Consider the following 22,114-nt stretch of genomic DNA (forward strand, 5'->3'; position numbering starts at 1 on the left):
AACCAGTTTTATCTCCAGGGTTCTCAGCTAAAAGAAGCTGTGGCATGCCATGCAAGTTCAGTGCCAAGTTCACAAAGCCCATCTGTGCTCTTTAAGCTTCCTTGCCAAAAATGTCTTTGGTTCAAACTCTGGAGATATGTGAGAGACCACCAGTATAACCTCACTGAGCTTCTGAGGCAGCCTTGCTCTCTACAGACCATGGGGTGTCCTGTGGCTCATCTGTTTCAAAAGGTGTTTTTTAAAATCTCTTCATACTGACCAACTAATTTGCTATATAACATGCCTAGCTTTATTTCCCCTGTATATGCTTTCAGTTTCTTCTGTGTTGGCTCTTTCCCCCAGTTTACAAACATATTTAATACTTGCTTACCTCAGGCAAAAAAAAATGAGCATATGTGTTCATATGTTCTTCCATCTGGACTTCTAGGTAAAATGGCTAAGGTGAATTTAGCCAGGTATCATCACACAAGCCTGAGATATCAGGACTCTGGAAGCTGAGGCAGGAGGATCACAATTTCCAGACCAACCTTGGCTACATGAGACCTTGCCTCAAAACAACAATAGCAACAACAAAAGACATGACCTCGAAGATACATATTTTGACGTTTTTTAGCTCACAGACTATGAATGGTTAATAAAACAATAGTAAACAAACATGAAAAACAATGCTAAATGTTGATAAATTATGGAACCATAAAGTCGAATTTGCAGGAATGATAGATATGAGTCTGAAAGAGAGAGAGAGCCATTAAGAATTCAGCTCCAGAACTGGGGAGATAGCCCAGTTGGCAAAATGCCTACCTAGCATGCTTAAAGTCCAAAGACTGATCCCCAGTGCTGGGGTAAAACACTCTAGTAGGAAATGGGCTCCACTAGCTTTGCTGGTTGCTGGTTATAATTATTTCATATAACCAAGCCCCTACTTTTGAACAAGAAGTTACATATTGAAAATCTTTTTTGGGCTCCCCTCTCACGAATATACCCATCTAATCTAATTGCATCATATTAGCCAATACAATTCAGAAGCAACTGTGGAGAAACAGCAAGACTTCAGCTTATACTAAGAAATGGTACTGTTGTCACAAAAGTAGTATAATAAGTGAATCTCTACTGCTTTTCTGTGGCTGTAGTAGCAAAGTACCATAAATCTTGTGTCTCAGAACAACAGAATTCTAAAAATCAAGGTGGCAAACTCTCTTGGCACGAACCATTGCCTTGTCTACTTCGGGTGGCTCGAGACAATCTGTGAGTTGTGGTCTCATCACTTCATCTCCACTTCAGTCTTCACATGGCCCTGCTGTATCTGTCTTCTCCTGGCTTCTAAGGACCTTGGTCAATGTACTTTGGGTTCATGTGACGAATATTGCAAGGACTTTACCTCCACTATATATGCATTTTTTCCTGAATAAGACAATGTGCACATGCTCTGGAAGTGAGGACCTATCATTTTTGAAGCTCACCATTAGACATTGTTTTGTCTAGGCACAGGTGCACATTTGAATAATCTTCTCTAGTTTCTTTTCAGATGGTCTATAGTTTAAACTGTCAGCAACCACAGTTCTCAAGATATCTTTGTAACTCACTCTTAAACTAGGATTTTTCTTTTGAGCAATCATCCCAGTCAATGTTGGAACGATCTGAACAACAGATCAGAGCTGCTTCTAGTTTGGAGGAGCTACTGCAAATCGCACACTCTGAGGACTGGAAGCTGTGGAGATGCCGGCTGAAGCTCAAAAGTCTTGCTAGTATGGATTCTCGCTCAACATCCCATCGATCCACCAGATTTGCAGCAACTTTCTATGATACTGAAACACTAAGAGGTAGGTGCATGAGTAAAATGGCAGATTATTTCCTTATTGGATAGTGACACACATGCAAACTCCTTCCAAAAGTTTAAACAGGGTGGTTATGTCTCAGAGGGGGAACAAAAGAAAGTCTTTGACTTTATGACAAGATGATTAACTGGATAAAGTTGAGAATGGTTCTCAGGTAGGCACACATGAGCCCCCTCCATAACTAAATAGATATAATAAAAATTGAAACAAATCAGTATTTGCAAGAATCAGTTTTCTCCTTCTACCTTGTGGGGCTCAGGAATCAAACACAGGGCTTCAGGCTTGGCAGCAAGTGCCTTTACACAGCAAACCATCTTGTCAGCTCAAGAACTCTTAGTTTTAAATGTCTACTTTACAAGGAAGAATATTCAATATGATTTTGATATCCACATTCAACACAAGACATTTCAAATTATCAAAATAACTAACTTGGGAAATTGAAGGGAAAACAATACAAAAAGATTGCTTTTAGGGGCAAGAAAAGTAGGTTTACTAAAAAACAAAACAACTTCAGTTTTCATCAACATGGAGTTTCAAACTACTATGCAAAGAGAGAGAAAAACCAAGAATTTAGCTATAGCATTCTTTTTCCTTCAAAATTCTGTGGTTTTTATGTAAAAGCAAAAGGCAGAAATTGAAAAGGTGAGGTATAATAATGGGTACTGGTTCCTCAGAGAATAACAAAGAAATTTCTTGACGCAAAGTAATGAAAGCTTAGGACTAGAAAATAATGTACAGTCAGCCTTCTGTATTCTCAGGTTCTGCCTCCCTCCCCACCATAGGTACAGCCAATCACACAGGTCAAATACTTCAGGGACATACATACATGTGTACTGAGCTTATGCAGACCTTTTCTTGACACACAATATACTATAACAACTATTTATATGGCATATATCTATTTTATTTGTTACCAGAAGTTATCCGAACATGATTTCAAATGTGCAGAAAGATGTACATGGGCTATTTACAAATTCTAGTCCATATATAAGGAACTTGGTAATCCAAGTATTTAGGTATCTATCTATAAGGTATCCTGGGGCCAATCAGCCACAGATATCAAGGGACCATTATATTTCCAAATTGTATTCCTGGGGTAGGGGTGGAGATAGATGTGTGATGTCTAATTTTGACACTTTAATGATAGCCAGATTGAGATATAGAGTCTTACAAGACTATTGTTTATATGTATTGTGCCCCAATGAATGAAATATTTTTAAATAAAGTTGTGTGGCCTTGATTAGAGCTTTAGCTCTCTGATGAGATATCAAAACAACTTAAGAAACCAGTGCCATTGTTAGATTTAGCCTTGTAGATACAATATGACCACATAGTACATGAGTATATCCACTGTTTAATTTCAGTTGATCCTTAAGCAAAAGCTATTCATTTCTTTCTATCTAGACTTGTATTTTTTCCATGTGTTAAAGAATGGCTTGCACATGATCCAGTTATGGGGGAAATTTGTATGTAGGTGGGGGAAATCCCACTGCATTATAAGTGTGAAGAAGGATCTTTGTGCTCATGTATAGGACTGTGGGTCTAAGTGAGCATCTAGTTGTTCATTCATGTGGTGATTTCACAAAAACAGCTGCATCTAAGACCACAGGCTTTGACCAGATTACCTGTGTCTGAGGGACATTTACAAATGACTGGTGAAGACAATTTCACCATAAAACCACAAGGCAGCGATTTTTAAAAGTCAGCCAGGTTGACATTTCCTAAGGAGGAAACCATAAAAAATTAGAGAATTTGCAGCCTCCACAGTTTCCCTCCCAATTCTATGGAGGATTAGCTGAAGTTATTCACTAAGTTAGAAGCAGCAGATAATCAAATAAGTGTGTTTCACCAATTATGTTTTGTTATATACTCCCTGTCATGGATTTCAGGGTAATTCCCTGGGCAGTAGTAAAGAACATTGGCCTTGTGAAATCTTAGTCAGTGGCATTTGGTCATAACTGCATGAGATTTTGATTATAGTCTTGCCCAACTTTTAAAAGTTATAACTTTAAGGAGAAAAAGCAAGTAGAAAGTAACATTTAAATAGCATTTTAAACAAAGGATATTTTCACAAGTGAATTACTCTCTCTCCTTCAAAGATTCATGACTAATAATAGCAATTTAAATACCACCCCTAGCAAAGCTGAATTAAATAATTTGTGCCTCATGCATGCAGCCTGTGGATGCTTTACATAAATTTTTATCATCAGAAATTTAAAAATATTAATTTTATATTCTGTGTATATATATGAGTGTTTTACCAGTATGTATGTCTGGGCACCACATGTGTACAGAACCCATGGAGGCCAGAAGAAGGCATCAGATCCACTAGAACTAGAGTTAGAGATGTGAGCTGCCATATGGATGCTGGAAACTAATTGTGGGTACTCTGGAGGAGCAGCTAGTATTCTTATGAGCCATCTCTCTGGGACCATTGTCTTAGTTAGTGTTTCTATTGCTGTAAAGAGACACCATGACCATGGCAACTCTTATAATGGGAAACATTTAATTGTGGTGTCTCACATATAGTTCAGAGTTTTAGTCGATTATCATCATGACAGGAAGCAAGGCAGCATGCGGGCAGACATGGTGCTGGAGAAGGAGCTGAGAGTTCTTACATCTTGACTCACAGGTAACAGGAAGTGGTCTGTCTCACTGGGCGTGGTTTGAACATATATGAGACCTCAATGCCCACCTCCACAGTGACACAATTCCTCCAACAAGACCACATCTATCCCAACAAGGCCATACCTCCTAATAGTGCCACTCCCATCAGGGGCCATTTTCTTTCAAACCACCACACCCATCAATAGATACTTTTAAATAGAGTATATAGAAATGTTTGCCTGCTACTTTATATTATCCCAATTGACTGCCTCCAACAGGCTAGGGGTGCATGTACAGGTGTACATGTGTGTATGGGTGCATGTGGTTGTGGAGGCCAGTGACAACCGAGGATTTCATTCTTTAGGTGGCCTCCCACTTGTAAAACAGATATTTTTACTTTTGAGATCTGAAATACAGGCATGGCCAAGTTTTTGTTTCTAATTCAAGGTATCTCTGGAGGCTATAGTCAAGGTCTTCATCTGGGCTCCACGCATCTCAAGGCTCAACTGGGGCATGATGTACTTCCAAGCTCATTCAACAGTTGCTTGTAGGATTAAGTCCCACACAGGCTCTTGGACTGTGAAGGGCCCCTTTCATCACTGGATGTTGGCCAGAGCCTGCCCTCAGTTAGAGGTAGCTTCAAAAATGGCTTTTAGACTGGACAAGTGGCTCCGAGATTAAGAGTACATACTGCTCTGGCTAAGAACACAGGTTTGTTTCCTACCACCTATGTAGTAGGGTGAACTCACAGCCACCCATAACTCCAGATCCAGGAGGCATTTGTCACCCTCTTCTGGTGTCTCAGGACATTGCACTCATGTGCACTCCACCCCCACAGAATGCATATATACCTCCACCCATATACACAGCATTTCAAAGAAGAAGATCTTTTTTTGAAAAGTGGGAGAACTGAAGGGAGGCGGAGAGAATAAGAAAGGCTAAGGAGAGGTATGGTGGGAGAGAAAGAAGGAAGTGGGAAAGAATAGGAGAGGGTAACGAGAAGTGGGGATAGGAGAGAAGCAGAGTGAGAATTTTCTCAACCTAAGCACTAAGTGGCACCGAAGTGTTTTACTGTACTCTCTTCATAAGAATCCAACCACTCAGTTTTGTCATTACATAAAAAGAGGGGGAGATTGCACAGGGTATGATCTCCAGGAACAAGAGATTACTAGGGGTCAATTTTAAGGCTGCCTCATACAAAAGGGTTTCGATACATTGCATAGTCTGTGATTCTATCTATGACAAGCTGAAAGCAAGCCCCTCCCCCCTCGCAAAAAGTACTGAAGAGAAGCTGCACACAGCATTAAGTATCAAAATCTAACTTACAAAATGATGAGTGTGTGGCTGGAAAGAGATCACCAGGTAAGAGTGGGTACTGCTCTTGTAGAGGACCTAAATTGGGTTCCCAGGACCCACATCAGGCAGCTTACAACTGGCTTTAACTGCAGCTCTAGGGAATCTAATGCTTCTGATATCTGCAGGTACTTGCTCTGTCTTCCTCCCTCCCCCCCCTCTCTCCCTGCTTCACACACACACACACACACAAACACACACACACATCTAAAAATAAAATAATATTTTTTAAATGTCGAAAGCCAGGCATGATATGAGTTGAAGACCACAAGCCTGGTCTACATGACAAATTCTAGGCCAGCCAAGGACTACACAGTGAGACCATGTCTCAAAAAAAAAAAAACATGAGAAAGTGAAACAGCTATATAAGAAAAAAACTATGTAATTGTCTTTTCAAGCATGTGTGTGGTGCATGTATGTGCCCACATGTGTACACAAGTGGATGTGTCCATATCTGTTTGTGTATGTGGAGGTCAGAGATCAATGTTGAGCATCGTCTTAATTCACTCTCCAAATTAGTTTTTGAAATAGGGTCTCTCATCGGAACTGAAGCTGCCTTCCCAGCACTAGGATTACAGGAGTACATCGGGGTGCCCAGCTTTTTATGTGGGTTCTGGGTATGTGAACTAAGGTCCTTCCACTTGTGCAGCCAGCACTTTCCCCACCCAGCAATATCCCCTGCCCTATTTTAGACAGTTTCTTTTCTGCTGCCAGCCACAAATAATGACACAGAGACTTTTTTATTAATTTAATTAATTATTAAATTAATTTATTAATTTATTAATTATGAAAGCTCTGCCTATAGCTTAAACTTGTCATACTAGCTCTTACAACTTAAATCAACCCATTTATATTAATCTACATTTGCCTCATGGCTTTTTTAACTCTTTTCCATCTTCCACCCCGTTCCCTCTCTGTGTCCTCTGTTGTCTCTCCCAAGACTCAGTTAATCTCCTCTTCCTCTCTCTCTGCCCAGAAGTCCTGCCTAACCTCCTCCTGACTAACTATTGGCCATTCAGCTCTTTATTAAACCAATCAGAAGGCACCTTGGGAAAGACATCTTCACAGTGTACAAAAATATTATTTAACCACATTCCCCCCTTTTTTATCTAAATAGAAGGAAAGGTTTTAATTCTAACATAGTAAAATTATACACAATAAGAACAATTATCAAGTATTGTCCAAATAAAAAGGGAAAGTTTTAACTTTAACAAAGTAAAACTATATTCAATTATATCAATTTTCAAGTAAGAATTACATTCATAATGTTTAGTCCATATGTATTTGGCAAATTTGGAGAAAGTACTGTGTTATCTATCCTATCTTAGTGAGTCCAAAGTCTTATGCCTAAACCATTTTTTATTATAGCTTGTGTTACCAACATAAAAATATCTTTTTAGACCTTAAAACATTTTCTTAGATAAAAAATTTAAGCTTTTATGTCTTTCAACCTTATGCATTTTATACCTCTTTTGTGAGATTATTTTCTGAATTTGGTAACAAAGAAAAGTATAACAATAACTATATCATCTTCAACTCTATCAAAGACATGAGAAGGATAAAATATTAATTGAGTAAACAGGAAGTTCAGAACAAACAACTTCCAAAAATAAGAAACGACAGAGACAACTAGCTGCCTAGATGTCACCCCAAGGTTCATCTGCAATGTTGGAGCATCCATCTTCAGCCTATGGGCCTAAAATATCTGACAGACTTTTCCATGAAGCAGGAATTTTGAAGGACTGTCATACTTTGTTTTGGCAAATTTTGGCAATCATCTTCTTTTGTGTCCTGTTTGTCCAGTTTGGACAGTATTCTGTCAACAGTCAAGGCAAGGGCAATTTTTTGCCCAGTGGCTAACCTTGCTACAAATGAAAGCAAACTCCATATGGAGGTTCATAGATGCCCATCATCCTTTTTTGAAGTAAATTGGTGCTGCCAGGAACAGACATGCCTCTCTGTCATTATTAAAACATTTTAATTGCTATATTCTGTAGGTCTTTGAAGTGTTTGAAGACCATCTAATTAAAATATATGTTTGATCTTGAAAACATATCTAACATGACTATAAGTATGATTGTTATAGGTGTCAACTAAATTACATTTTTATTATCTTAATAGTTTATAATAATAACTTTCAAGGACTAGAAATTTACATTACATTGTTAATGAGCTGTATAGGTACAATATCTTAAATAAGAGTAGAAACATATGTACAGTATATGCTAACAAAAATAACCTTAAATTTGTATCAATATACAAAAATCCATACCAATACACAATTTGAGACTAGTGGTTGCTCAAAAGTAGACTCAACAATCCATTCTTTTATCCAATCATTTCTATACTATATCCCCATTTTTCTTTATAAAAAAATCCCTAAATATAATTTCCTTCATTATGGTTTCTCCCTGACCATGACCAGTAACAATTTGTAACCAACCCCCAGCAAATGATGACAAACATCCATAACCCATCAAACGACCAAAAAAACACTCACCCCACCTATTGGAAATATGGGTGTCTTGTTCTCTAGACTGATTCCCTTGTCTGAGGGTAATGGCATCTTTAGAAAAATTGAGATAATGGTCAAGTCCTGGGAAAACTATCCATAATATTTCTTATCCAGACTCTGTGCAATGGGAAAACTTATCTGTAGTCCTGGATAGAAAAATCTGTGAGGCTAGACCATCACAGCCAGCAGCCCTGAAGCTGTTCTGGATGCAGAACTTGAAGAAACTGCATAGAGGCAATTTGAGAAGCTGGATGCATCCATTTTCATTGGTGTTTGATCCTCTTGCTCTGAAAACACACAAGCTTTCAAAGGTAATATACATATCTGGATTAACACAAATATGAACTGTGCATTGTACACAAGCCAGACAAATATGACTTTTTGTCTTAGAAGGTAAATTTGCATCACCTGTCTTTTAGTTTTTCTAGTTTTATTTGTTTATGTCTGTAGCCAGGATTTTCATGAGGTCTCCCCCAATCAAACCTGACCTTTATCAACCTTGAATGAATCCACAGCCTTTTGTTTTCTGTGGAAACAAAACCATAACCTCTTCCCCAAAGCAATGCATCTTTTACTTCCATTTTAAAGTTAAGGCATTCCTAAAGTATCTAGGCTGGCTTAATTCAGTAGTCCCTCTTACAATCCCAGCAGCTGTCCTTTGCTCATCAGAAATCAAAAGATCAAAGTCAATAAAGCACCATATAAGATCTAGTCTCTCCATGTATTTTCCATCTTTACATGGTGTATCATTTTATATTATTTTATTCTCTCTTTAAAGACTTTATCTTATTATTTATAAACAATTTTCTATGGACTGTCTATACCCATTTTTCTTTTCTTTTTCAAGCCTATGCACTTTTAAAAAACATACTGTAACCTATTTAGTTTTTTTCTCCATCTGGATCTGTCTTTACTGAGCATCTACAGCATTCTCTGACTATATGAGACAAGTCTTAAACTGCTATGTCAGCTACCATGCAGGCCAGCTTAGCACATGATGGTACGTGGCACTGGTGGCTGACTCTAGTCCACAGGCAACAGCCAGTAGTCAAGTCTTTGTACACTGCCACGCCTACCCAAGAGACTGTGGTCACCAGAAAGCCGCATTTGAATCTATGTTCTGAACTTTTGTTTCCCTTTTTAAACTTTCTCAGGTCTTGTGTGGATATACATAGTCAGATATTGGGTACCATGTGTAGATAGACTTTATTTTCCACTTCCAGCCCCAAATACCAATGCAGAGACTTCTTATTAATTATGGAAGCTTGGCCTATAGCTTGGGCTTGTCCCACTAGCTCATAAGACTTAATCTACATTTTGCTTCTTGGCTTTTTACTTCTCTTCCATATGGTACCTCCTGCTTCCTCCCCATATCCTCTGGCATATCTTGCATGCCTAATTCATCTCCTCTTCCTCTCTCTCTGCCCAGAATTCTTTCCTAACCTCTTCTTGCCTATCTATTGAACATTCAGCTCTTTATTAAACCAATCAGAAGGTGCCTTGGCAAAGACACATCTTCACAGTGTATGAAAAAATTATTCCACAACACCCTGTATTTCCCTTTTTATTGCCAGAGATGTATTTCTCTTTTTCTGGTTTCCCTCAAATTAGCTATGGCCAGGGAGCTGCTCCTTCCATTAAAATTAAAGGGCTTATCTCATCAATTTCCGTAAATGAGTGAATGCTTCCAAATGTGGAAAGTCTGATTTGAGTAAAAATTAATTCCATTGAAACATCCACTCATGTATTTTCCAGGTTTAAGTCTTGGTGCAATTATATAAGCAGACAATGGAAATTCATTTCTCTATGTTTTTAAAGCCTATTCCTACCTGGCTTCAAGTAGAAGAAATGTTACCCAGTTGTACCCTGTAAATTGCTTGATAAATGACACTCACAGATTGTTTTCACATTAGTCCATGAACTTCCTTATTATACAGCCTTTACAAGTAGCCCCAGTGTGGCTATTTGCAGGACATAGTGCTCCCTGCCAAGGGGAAATAAAATATTTTATGAAGTGGTTGTATCAATGGAAAAGTATAGAGATTTCAGTTTTAAGTTTTTTGCAGGCAAACTTTTGGCTAAAAGATAGATAAAAATATTCACCTAGGGGTTGGAAAGATGGTTTAGTGGTTAGGAACACTTGTTACCCTTTCATAGGATCTGGCTTCAGTTACTGCATGGTTACTCACAACTATCTGTAACCTCTGTTAAAGGGGATCCAATGCCCTCTTCTAACCTCCAAAGGCACCAGCCATACATGTTTTGCACATACATACATATAGCCAAACATCCATACATATAAAATAAAATAAATACATTTAAAAGAAATGTTTAAATACCTACCTAGTAAAATAAACAAACACAAAAATAGAGGGGGCATGAAAACACGTATGTTGTGTATCTGGGCCATTTTTGTCTGCTGGCCTCAATGAACTTTATTCCTGTAGTTATAGATGAGGAATGGCAGAGAACCCAGTGCATCCCTAGAGAGACATGCGTAGAAGTCGCCAGTGAGCTGGGGAAGACAACCAACACGTTCTTCAAGCCCCCCTGTGTGAACGTGTTCCGGTGTGGAGGCTGCTGCAATGAAGAAAGTGTGATGTGTATGAACACAAGCACCTCCTACATCTCCAAACAGGTACCAGGAAATGAAGACACTGATGCTGACCTTGTTACCAAGCACTGAGCTAAATACTTCATGTGGTGAACCTCATTTAATTCCCCAAACAAACTCAGAGGATATCTTATCCTCCTTTTCAGAAAAGGAAATTGAGACTCAGGAAGGTAACATAACCTCCAATATGACACAGCCTCGTTAGTTACTATCTACCTAATGCTGTAACATCAAGAACCAGTAGATTCAGATACTACTAGAACATGGTGTTAAAAGGAGTGGAGGAAACTGTCCTGCCTTTTATAACATTTGGGTGTATGGAGTTTAAATGGAATGACTAAGAAAAGTTGAATAAAGAGTGTTAATGGGATTGGAGGAAGAAAAAAGGAAGAATGCAACAAGGACCAGCTAAGAGGGGGAGTTGCTCTCACCCTAAAACTGAAGAGATTGAAGGAGGAAGCAGGCATGGGAACTGAGGGGAAATGGTAGAGGACTTCTCACTTGGCGTTTGCCAGCCATTAGCATGGTGGGGAATGGAGGCAGATGCTGGAAGAGTCAAAGGAGCCAGTTACAGAGGCAGTGACGGCAGGTACAGAGCCTGATAGGGAAGGGAAGAGAGAGGACAGGCTCTCTGTGATTGAGTGGAGAACAAAGGGATAATATGCAGCACAAGAGACTTTTGAAAGAATCCTGTAGTGCCCATGAAGGAAATAAAAATAAATCAATCAAACCACCTTTGCCCTGTTGCTAAGTGCCCATGGCTACCATCTTCTTGTAAAACATAGTAAATGTTTCATGCAGGAACTGAAGGAACCCACTTAGGCAAGCATTATTAAAAGACTGTAAACCAAACCACATTCCTTTTGGTCCTCTGTTGCAAATTCCTCACATGTTACTACAACTCATTTATCACATTTGCTTGTCTCCTCATGATCATGTAGTAAAAAAGGATTATATTGGCGCCAAAATATATCCACGCCAAGGAATGTTCTAAACACACATTTGTTTTGTTAATACGTTAGTTTTCTTAATTTTGTTCCCCCTACCATCTAAACTGTCCTCGAAACTGTAGCAATTTTGTGTCTGAACCCTTTTGGAGACTTTTGGAACTCAAGATATCTGACCTCTACTATTTGATAATTAGAAACAATGACGTAAGTATGGCTACAATCAACGATTAGTAAAACAAAGCTTGCAGAACATAAGAGAGTTCAGTGTCTGAGCATGTTAGTCCGTGGAGCATAGCTGAAGAATTGTGCAAGATCATGAAGTTTATGCAGAAAAACATCCTTCCTTGTTCTCAGGGAGGTTTCATGACATGTTGAAAGGTCTGAATAAACACAACCTTAATGAATTGTTTCCACTTAGTGGATAGTTGATTGCTTTGTTTTGACTGCTACACTCAACAAATGATTCATATGAAGGAATTTATTCAAGTCTAAGTATAAAGAAGTTTTTCTTTCCAAATAGGCATACGTGTGCAGTTTGGCAGTTCCTACCTTAAAGGTACAGACTATGTGATGAACTACCTCTTAGAAAAAAGTAAATAGACCTGCATGGAATGGTGATTGAGTGGAAATGCCTTAAAATCAAACTCAAATTCATCTAAACTTCATGGAACCACTTCTTTACACCCTTTGGGCACCTCTTTATCCATCTATCATTAAAAATATAATAAGTTTTATATTTTTAAAAATTATTTTTATTTTTATTTACATCAGTCTACCAAATAAGTGAAATGCCTATGAAGAACAGAAGAGGGCGCCAGATTCCCTGAAGCAAACGTTCTCTAAGCGACTTGATGTGGGTGCTGGGAAATGAACTCAAGTCATCTGCAGGAGCAGCAAGTGCTCTTAAACACAGAACCATCTCTCCAACCTCCCAAATATAATGTTTTTACAAGCAATACATAAATTAAAAATAAAGTATTTACAATAGAGCAGGTATATAGAAACATAGAAATTGAAACACTAGCTACAATTATCTTTCTGGGTATGATCGTAACTATACAATGCTTTTATAGCAAATGCCCTTAAACTCAAGGGCTTCAAACAATGATAAATTATTCTTTCTTGTGTATCTGAGGTTCGAAATACTCCAAGGTTCTGTGCAAGTCCAGGCCTGCTTCCTGTGTCCCCAATCCCTTGAACCAGCATGGCTTCCAGGTTATATTCTTCTCGTGGCTGTACTAGAATCAGGAAATAATAAATCTCACAAAGCATGCACAGTCCCAAATTGTACTATTGTCATATCAGCTAACATATTATTGGTCAAAACAAGTGTCACGGCCAAGCTCAATGTCAAAAGGTAGGAAATTGTCTGTTATTAATAGTAATGATTTGGGAAGGGATGAATAAATAATTTAGATAACAATTAAATCCACCCAAATCTCAAAGGATCTCCAAGGATTTAATTTTGTTTATTCTTACAATTTATGCTCAGATTTAAAACAAGAGCACGGACCAATGGCACCATTTTCAAGAACTCTGGTGATGGTGAAAAGAACAGATTTGGAAAACACTTAAGAGACTTTACCAGCTGGAGAAATCCTCAGTTTCCTGACTCTCAGCATTCCAAGCCTTTTATAATGACTAACTCCATTCTGCATGGATAAGTTTGTTAAAATCATTACCATAAAAGACAAGGGCAAAAATATAGACTGTGGTAACTGAAAAAAAAGTCTATAATAAAATTTACATCATGGTTCTCTCTCTTTGCTGTAGCTCTTTGAGATATCGGTGCCTCTGACATCAGTGCCTGAGTTAGTTCCTGTTAAAATTGCCAACCATACAGGCTGTAAGTGCTTGCCTACTGCCCCCCGCCATCCCTACTCAATTATCAGAAGATCCATTCAGATACCAGAAGGAGATCAGTAAGCATTTCCTGGACTGGATAATGTCTGTTCTTGCTTTTGACAAAATTGTGTGTACATTCCTTTATTCCTTTACCTATTATAGGGGCATCCCCAGAAAGATTGTGTTGTGTGTTTTCTGTCTTGTGGAACATAAACAAAATGTTATGAAAGCGGAAAGGGAATTTTTAGGGAAAAGGAAGCAGATGAAGAGGAGGGGACAGAGGGAAGAAGAGATGATAAAAGTACAGGTGAAGCTAAAGAAAGTATATTTTATGCATGCTTGAATAGGGCATGGTCAAACCCATTATTTTTCACAATATACATTAGTAGAAATGTTGAAGAAACAAGTAGAAAAATACAAATAAAACTATCATCTCTTCATTAAAATTCTTCATCTTTTGCCTTCAAAACCAGATGTATTCATAGTATTTGACAAACATTTTTTATTAAGTACTACATATATGTTGTGGTAGAGCCCCAAACCTTGATAGTTATAAACTTAGCATGTTTACTTACACACACCTTTGTGGGTTTTTTTGTGGGTTTTTTGTTTGTTCGTTTGTTTTTGCTTTTTTGTGACAAGGTCTCACTTTGTATCTCTGGTTGGCCTGAAACTTACTATGTGGACCAGGCTGCCTCAACTCTCAGGGATCTGCTTGCCTCTACCTCTTGAGTGCTGGGATTAAAGGTGTGCTGCTGCATTGGCCCAACACTGTTGTTCTTAACATGAGTGGTCGAATGCATTGTAAAACTGCACCGGCCTCAAAGCTACCATGTGTCCTTTCACTCCAGAGCAAGCAGTGACTCTCCGAAATTCCAGTTTACTTTCTAAAGATTTCTAAATCGAATATTTACAACTATGGAATTATTATCTAATAAGATGCCATTCATAAATATAAATTAAGTTCTATATTTTATTTTCTTTGTTTGTGTCTATGTATGCATGTCTGTTGGTCTGTAATTTGTTCTCCTGCATCACTGCCTCTTAGAAACAATATTTGAAAGCACTAGCATGCTTCACACAGAATATTTAGATGATTAGATATTAAATATTAAGAATGACTTAATATTACCAAAGTAGATTTACCTTGAAAAAAATTTAAATATGGCTCATTATTTTCTTTGCCTAGATGTTCTCATTCCAAGAAACTCTGTCCTATTGACATGCTGTGGGATAACACCAAATGTACTTGTGTTTTACAAGATGAGAATCCACTCCCTGGAACAGAAGGTAATGATGACGGTAGTGAAGTAATAACCACAATGATAAAAAGAACATAAGCAATTAACTTGACTGAGTACTTACTATGACCAAGTCTATTAGTTATTTTTTTGCTGTTGTGACAAAATATCATGACAAAAACAATTTCAGGAAGAAAGAGCATATTTTGATTTATGGTTTGAGGGTAATAGAGTCCATCATGGTGGGGAAGGCATGGGAGCAGGTAGGCATGGCATCAGGAGCAGGAAATTAGCTGATCACATCTCATCTGCACACAGGAAGCAAAAGGAGAAAAGGAAGCAGGGTGAGGCTATAAACCACCAAAGCCAGCTTCTAGTGATGTACTTCCTCCAGAAAGGCCCCCACCTAAGAGTTCTATAACTTCCTGGAACAAAACCAACTGGGGATCAAGTGTTCAAATACTTGTAACAGTGGGTAGCATTTCTCATTCAAGCCACAATATCTGGCAATGTTGTAATCTTTGTGACAACTCTATGAGTGCCCCCTTTTCACAAGCACACAATGTCCACCCCAAGATAGCTAGTAATTTCTTCACCCATCACATAGATAACAGTGGAAGAAGTATTTGGATTATAGAATCTTATCTCTTGTGACCATATCCACCAATGAATAACTCTACTGTTCAGTTACAATGAAAAGTACTAAGTGGCCAAAGCATGCTTTCAAAAGCAGACATTAAACTTTAATGAAAATGTCTTCACAGTGAAGCACACAAGGACTTTTGGGACTTGGTTTCTTCCAACTGCACCATTTGAAATAAAGCCAATAATTGGGGTGGGGGGCGGGTAAAGGATGGAAGAAGAGCACAGGGAAATACTTTTCTAGAGCTGGAGCAAACCATGATATTGGTCTAAGCCATACTGAGGATAGCTAGCCTGTCATTCTGTCTCCCAATCTGTAAAACTGTGAGTCCTGGGATGAATATATGGTTGAACATGCATTAGTTTTTTATTTGCTCCCCATAACATGCAACATGGTTCCACTGAAAACTATCACAGTGATTACACAATGTGAATCTTGCTTGTTTTAAACTGTGATCTAGCAAGAAATATCAAAGATTCAGCCTCATGGAATCTGTCGTAGAAACTAAAGAGCAAGCTGTTAATTACAGTTGCCCTGTTTTTCTGGTTCTCAGCAGCTTTCTAAATGTTCACCCTAGAACTCAAACTAGGATGTGAGGCAATAAAATTTTAGTTATGTAGTTAAAGGCTAACACATATAGATTGCATACAGACACAATATATCAAATGTGTGACCTTCGAGGCAGCATACCACAATGCAGTTACTCAAAAGTCATCAGCCAGCCCTACCTGGAGTTGAAGCCAAGGAACTCCCTATGGGGGGGGGGGCATCTCAAATAAGCAGGTTGGGTCCTACAGACTATGAAAGGGGATATAACCTGGGGTGAAGCCACTTCCTTCTGAAGGAGATTAATTCCTGGGGAGGACTCATTGGGTGGGCTCATGTACTGAGGATGGAAGGCCTACTAAGGAAGGAAAGATGTGTTCTGAGCAGGGGGCTGTAAGAGCTCAGCACTGAGGGAAGAGAACAAAGCACAAACCTGATGCTGGAAAATGATAGCAGGGTGCTGGGGTGTGTTAGTTACTTTTCTTGTTGATATAACAAAATACCTGACAAAAGCAATGGAAGGAAAGGATGGGAGGGAGGGAGGGAGGAAGGGGCTTACTTTGATTTTTGCTTTGACAGGGAACAGTCTGCTATGCTGGGAATAACCTGGCAGTAAGACCATGAGAGGGCTGATCACCTTGTGTCTACAGCCAGGAAACAGACAGAGACAGATGCTCCTGCCCATCAGCCCTTCCAATTTTTCTCCCACTTTTTATTCAGTCTGGGTGCCCAGCTCACATTTACAGTGGGTCTTCCTCAGTTAAACCTCTCTGGTAGTGTCCTCATAGGCACACCCAGAGGTGTCCATTCTGGGTCATTCTAGAATCCAGTAAAGTCAACAACAAAGATTAACTATATCACAGGGACACATAACATACTGAGTGAAAGGGGTACATATGAGGAGACAAAGCTGGGGGTACCCCTAAGATTGGAGTGGAAGGACTTACTAAGATTGTGCTGGAAGAACCTGGGTGTGACCTTCTGGGCAAATGGAAATCACCCAAATGGTTTAAGAAAGAGAGTGGTAACATCTGTTGGAATTGTAAAAAAGATCAACCCAGCAACAGTGCAGAAGAAAATGAGTTGACCTGAGCAGGGGAGGGAGTGGGGAACTTTTGCAGAAACTGTAACAATGATGGAAGGAAGGAAGGTGGATTGCGTCCCAATTAATTCTAGTTTTCATCACTCATAAATAACATCCATGTGCCTACATTCCCATCTGTTTCCCTGGTGGTCCCCTTCAACTGATGACACATTACTTTCTGTGCACTAAACACCTTTTCTGCATATAAAGCTGTTGAGCTAGTTGCCTGTTCTAGTCATTTATTCTCCAAAAGAATGTGGTTGATGCAAGTCCAACTCATTTTCCTATCGTTACTATAATGAACAAAACATAATAATAGTCGTGAATGGAACAAGGCCAAGGACAGAATGCAGTGGTAATCCAGAGTCAACCTCCCTAGGGATAGAAATCAATATGTAAATACTTGAGGGTGTCAGCCTCAACCAACCGGTTGCTGTTCGACCTAGTTGTCCTGCATCCAGTCTCTGTTCCCTTTAACTTGCTTGTAAGGACATAATGTTCTGCTTCTGCCACACAATCTGTTGAACACCTCAGGATTGTGTCCCCCTAAACTACTCTATCCAAGAATGGAGCTGGGCCTGCAGAACACTTTCTTGTGAATCATTGCTGCCACCTAGTGCTCAATGCATCTTTTAAGAGTCTGACTGTTTTTCAGTAATCGAGCCTTGTCTTGCCTTAAATTGGCATTTGCCTCAGTGACTTAAAGCACATGTGGCTCATCTTTTTTCCTCTTCATGAAATTAAGAATGGAGTCTTTGTGGCTAGCCAGTCCATGTAACTTCTAAATATGTATCAATTAAAGGGTAGTCAAAACCATGAGACTGGATCATGAGAGACTGCCATCTGGGCATGAGGTTGGGGAGAAAAGGGAGGATGAAAGGGTTGAGAATGAGTATGGGAGGTCTTAAAGGTCAAGGTCATGGAAGGTCTTTTAATGTTTATATATTCTGGTATAAAATTTGGCCTTTTGTGTGTGAAAGAAAACTTTAAGACATTCAAGGCATGGCTGGACATGGTGGCTCACATCTTTCATTGGGAGGAAGAGGCAGAGACAAGTAATTCTCTATGATGTCAAGACTAGTCTGGTCTACATAGGGAGTTCCAGAACAGTCAGGACTATAGAGAGAAACCCTGTCTCAAAAAAAAGACATTTAAAGCATCAGTGGTGATGGGATCATTTGATAGTCACCTAAGGGGGAGACTGAAGGGATACATGCTGTAGCTGTGACATGAGTGGCAGCCACCAACATAAGAAATGCAAGGTACTAAGTGACTTGTGGCAGAGGCAGTGTGATGGAGAAGAGAGGGCATGGATTAAGGACCAAGTGGACACAGTGACCACAATCCCAAATGAGGCAAACCGGAAAAGAAGTTGGCTGGGGGAAGAGATACTTATTTTCTTCCAAAACCTTCACCAATGCTGAGATAAAAAGTGAAAGTTACTCCAAACTTTTCACCTTCTCTACTTGTTGCTTGCTTTTGCTTTTCATTTGAGACAGACTCTTATGTGCTCCAGACTAGCCTAAAACTCAATACATAGCAGAGGATGACCTTGAACTTTTGGTCCTCCTGCCTTTACCTCTGGAGTAAGTGTTAGGATTGCAGTTATGTGTCACCACACCCAGTTTAGGAGCCACTGGAGATTGAATCCTGAACTTCTCGTGTCAAGCATCCTACCAGCAGAGTCACACCCCCATTTCATCTCTTACACTTCGTGCACTGAATTTTAGTTCACTGATTGAGCCACAGTTCATTGTCACCTTTATATGTTTCATATAAGTGTGGTGATCTGAGATGAGGAAATGCATCAATGGTTATCTGGAAGTTCTGAGGAAAATATTTCTACATTATTACTTCTGGTTCCCACACTTCTAAAACACTGGAGAGTACTATATTCATACCCCGTAGACAGCCTATGTCTTGTCACTACTGGCTGGTTGTATAAGTGTGTAAGTGTGTGTGTGTGTGTGTGTGTGTGTGTGTGTGTGTGTGTGTGTTAAAGATTTATTTATTTTCATTTTATGTGTATGAGTGTTTTGCCTCTATTGTCTGTACATGGTTTGCATGCAGTGCCCGTGTAAGCCAAAAGAGGGAAAGAGACCCTCTGGGATTGCAGTTACAGGCAGTTTTAAGTTTCTATTTGGGTGTTGAGAACCGCACCTGGGTCCTCTGCAAGAGCAGGGATTTTTCTTAACCCCGAAACCATCTTTCCAGCACAGATGTTTATATTTTTAACTGGTCAGTCAACAACATAAAAATCTGTCACAAATATTCAGTTTATGGTATTTGTTATTAAACACCTAAGAAAACACACGAGATCTATGTTTATGTTGTGAAATCTCAAATGGATCTCACCCTATGAAAAACATTAAGGTAAAAAATATATAGGCAAAGAAATCGGGAGGATCCATGTTTTATTTCAGATGTAGAACTTGCGATTAATTTGGACCATCACATCCTCTAGGCTTCAGCTGCCAAACCAACACTTTCCTGTTTCTGTTTAGACCATTCTTACCTTCAGGAACCAGCTCTCTGTGGACCACACATGAAGTTTGATGAAGAGCGTTGTGAGTGTGTCTGCAAAACATCATGTCCTGGAGATCTCATTCAGCACCCAGAAAACTGCAGTTGCTTTGAATGCAAAGAAAGTCTGGAGAGCTGCTGCCAGAAGCATAAGATTTTTCACCCAGACACCTGCAGGTCAATGGTCTTTTCACTTACCCCTTAAGTTGGTTGACTGGTGACATTTAAAGGACATACTAATCTGATTTGGTGGGGCTCCTTTTTCTCATTGCCCAAGCACCTCCTTAAAAATAAGCAGAGGTTTGGCATCTAAGAAATAATTGAAAGTATATAGAGTGATGATTAATTCTTTTGTTGTTGTTTCAAAACAGGGTCTCATGAATTACAGACTTGCACCACCATGCCTGCTATTATGCTATTATAAGCAAAAAAGAAGTCACTGACATTTAAAGAATCAGGTTAAGGGAGGTTCAGATCACAAGCTAATTCTCTCTCTCTCTCTCTCTCTCTCTCTCTGTCTCTCTCTCTCTCTCTCTCTCTCTCTCTCTCTCTCTCTCTCTCTCTCTCTCTCTCTGTGTGTGTGTGTGTGTGCGTGCGTGTGCGCGCACGCACAAAGAGGCTAGCACTAGATTTGTGTAGGAAAGAAAATTCTGGATGACTATAATCCTTGGAGGCCGATGACTAGCCTTTGATCAGTTTCCAAATCTACCCAAATTAACCACTGAGATTTTTAAAATAATTTGTTCTTTGACAATTTCATGCATATTTAAAATGCGTTCTAATTACATTCACCTCTACACTATCTTAACCCCAGCCTACTCTTGTCAACCCATTTCCTCCCTACAAGTCCCTTTCCCACACTCAGGTGTCTTTGTTTTGTGACCCACTAAGGGCAGTCAGGGCCATCTATGTGACCACAGGTTTGGAACTATCTGTCAGAACTTGTTCTGCTCACTCACCCGTAGGTCCACAACTAAAGACAGTGACTCGGCGTCTCCCAGATTCTATTGGTAGCCCACAGTTCATTACAGAGGGCCCAGGCCCCATAAGCCTCTCACAACAGCATGTGTGGCTGTTGAGAAGTTCCACCTTGTGTAGGCCTAGGGCAGGCAGATTCTTGCAGCTCTTGTGAGTTCCTGATTGCAAAGGCTGCATCATGCCTAGAAGATGGTATTTCCCAGCCCTTCTCTCTTTCTGACATGTTCCCAGCCCCTCCTCTGCTCTGTGCCCTGATATTTAGAGGAGGTGGTATCAACATCTTGGTTAGGGCTGAGCCCTCAGCCAGTTGAGTGCCATTTAGAATATTACATTGACACTTTAAATACATGTCTGGAAATTTTTCTTTGAAAGCAGAATCAAGTGAAATCAGAACTGAATGATTGATTTGAAGTTGATCCTTGCTTCGAAAGTCTCATCTTCACTTTGTTTTTCGACAGCTGTGTGGACAGATGTCCTTTTCACACCAGAACATGTGCAAGTAGACAGCCAGTCTATGGAAAGCACTGCCACTTTCCAAATGAGAGAAAGGACCAGGGGCTCCACAGCCGAGAGAGTCCTTGATTCAACTTTCTCTTAAGTTCCGCATCCCTGTCATTTTAAACAGTGCTGCTTTGTTAAGTTGCTGTCACTGTTGCACACCCCCCAGCTGTTAGAAAAATTGATTTTACCTAGTGCCATGGTGAATTCACATTTCCATTCAATAGCGGCTGGGTGATTCCCTGGTCCGCTGACAATTACTTCTAGCTTCAGATGCCTCTGCACACCAGTGCTCAGAGAGGAAGGGGTCTGGGGAGCCCATTGTTGTGATGAATGAGAAAAGGTTGCTTGCCACCGAGTAGCAGGTGCCATATGATTGAGTATTCAGACTGGCAAAGTTGGAGTGCAATGCTTATGAATTATTCTGGCTCTTTCTTATGCAGAACTTCATTTGTATGATCAGCACTGATGTAATTCCTGTTCAGCTTGTACTTTTCAAGTTTACTGAACCACTGCCTGATGTTTCGTATTTAAATGTATTTAAAGGAAATAAACGTCATTATTCAAGCCATAGAGCTCAGTGTTGTTTGCTATGCTATTCCTCTACATTTCGTGCTAATGGGAAATACTTTTAAGACAAAAGGAAATCTAGAAATGGGAGGTTCAGGGAACACACAAACACACTAAAACTAGATCTCAGTTTTGGGAAGCCAAGGCCTAGCTCCCAGCAGGTTTGTCATTCTAAACAAGGGTGACTTAGGAATGCTGGGAATTCCCCTGTAGTGTGTCAATACATTGAACTTGACCATCATCCTTTCATGGAGAGGAGCCTAAAAATGCTAACCTCTCCCCACCACCTAGGATGAAACAATTAGAATGTGT

At 39.5% G+C, this 22,114-nt stretch overlaps 1 protein-coding gene across 4 annotated transcripts in view; it reads left to right on the top strand.

Annotated features, from left to right (window-relative positions):
* Positions 1-22,114, top strand: part of Vegfd (vascular endothelial growth factor D) — a 41,518-nt gene that overhangs the window by 13,630 nt on the left and 5,774 nt on the right. Inside the window, exons 2-7 of one of the 4 annotated variants that reach the window (XM_027432672.2) lie at positions 1,610-1,820; positions 10,758-10,948; positions 13,648-13,796; positions 14,909-15,009; positions 19,738-19,933; positions 21,193-21,807. In XM_027432672.2, the coding sequence (XP_027288473.1) occupies positions 1,610-1,820; positions 10,758-10,948; positions 13,648-13,796; positions 14,909-15,009; positions 19,738-19,933; positions 21,193-21,316 (972 nt within the window). In that variant the 3' untranslated portion in view covers positions 21,317-21,807. Of the gene's footprint in view, positions 1-1,594; positions 1,821-10,757; positions 10,949-13,647; positions 13,797-14,908; positions 15,010-19,737; positions 21,808-22,114 lie in introns of those variants that run through there. The other 3 variants (XM_027432670.2, XM_035450173.1, XM_027432669.2) reach the window with 3 other exon arrangements.

Source organism: Cricetulus griseus, chromosome X (genome assembly GCF_003668045.3).
Source record: "Cricetulus griseus strain 17A/GY chromosome X, alternate assembly CriGri-PICRH-1.0, whole genome shotgun sequence".
Taxonomy (NCBI): Eukaryota; Metazoa; Chordata; class Mammalia; order Rodentia; family Cricetidae; genus Cricetulus; species Cricetulus griseus.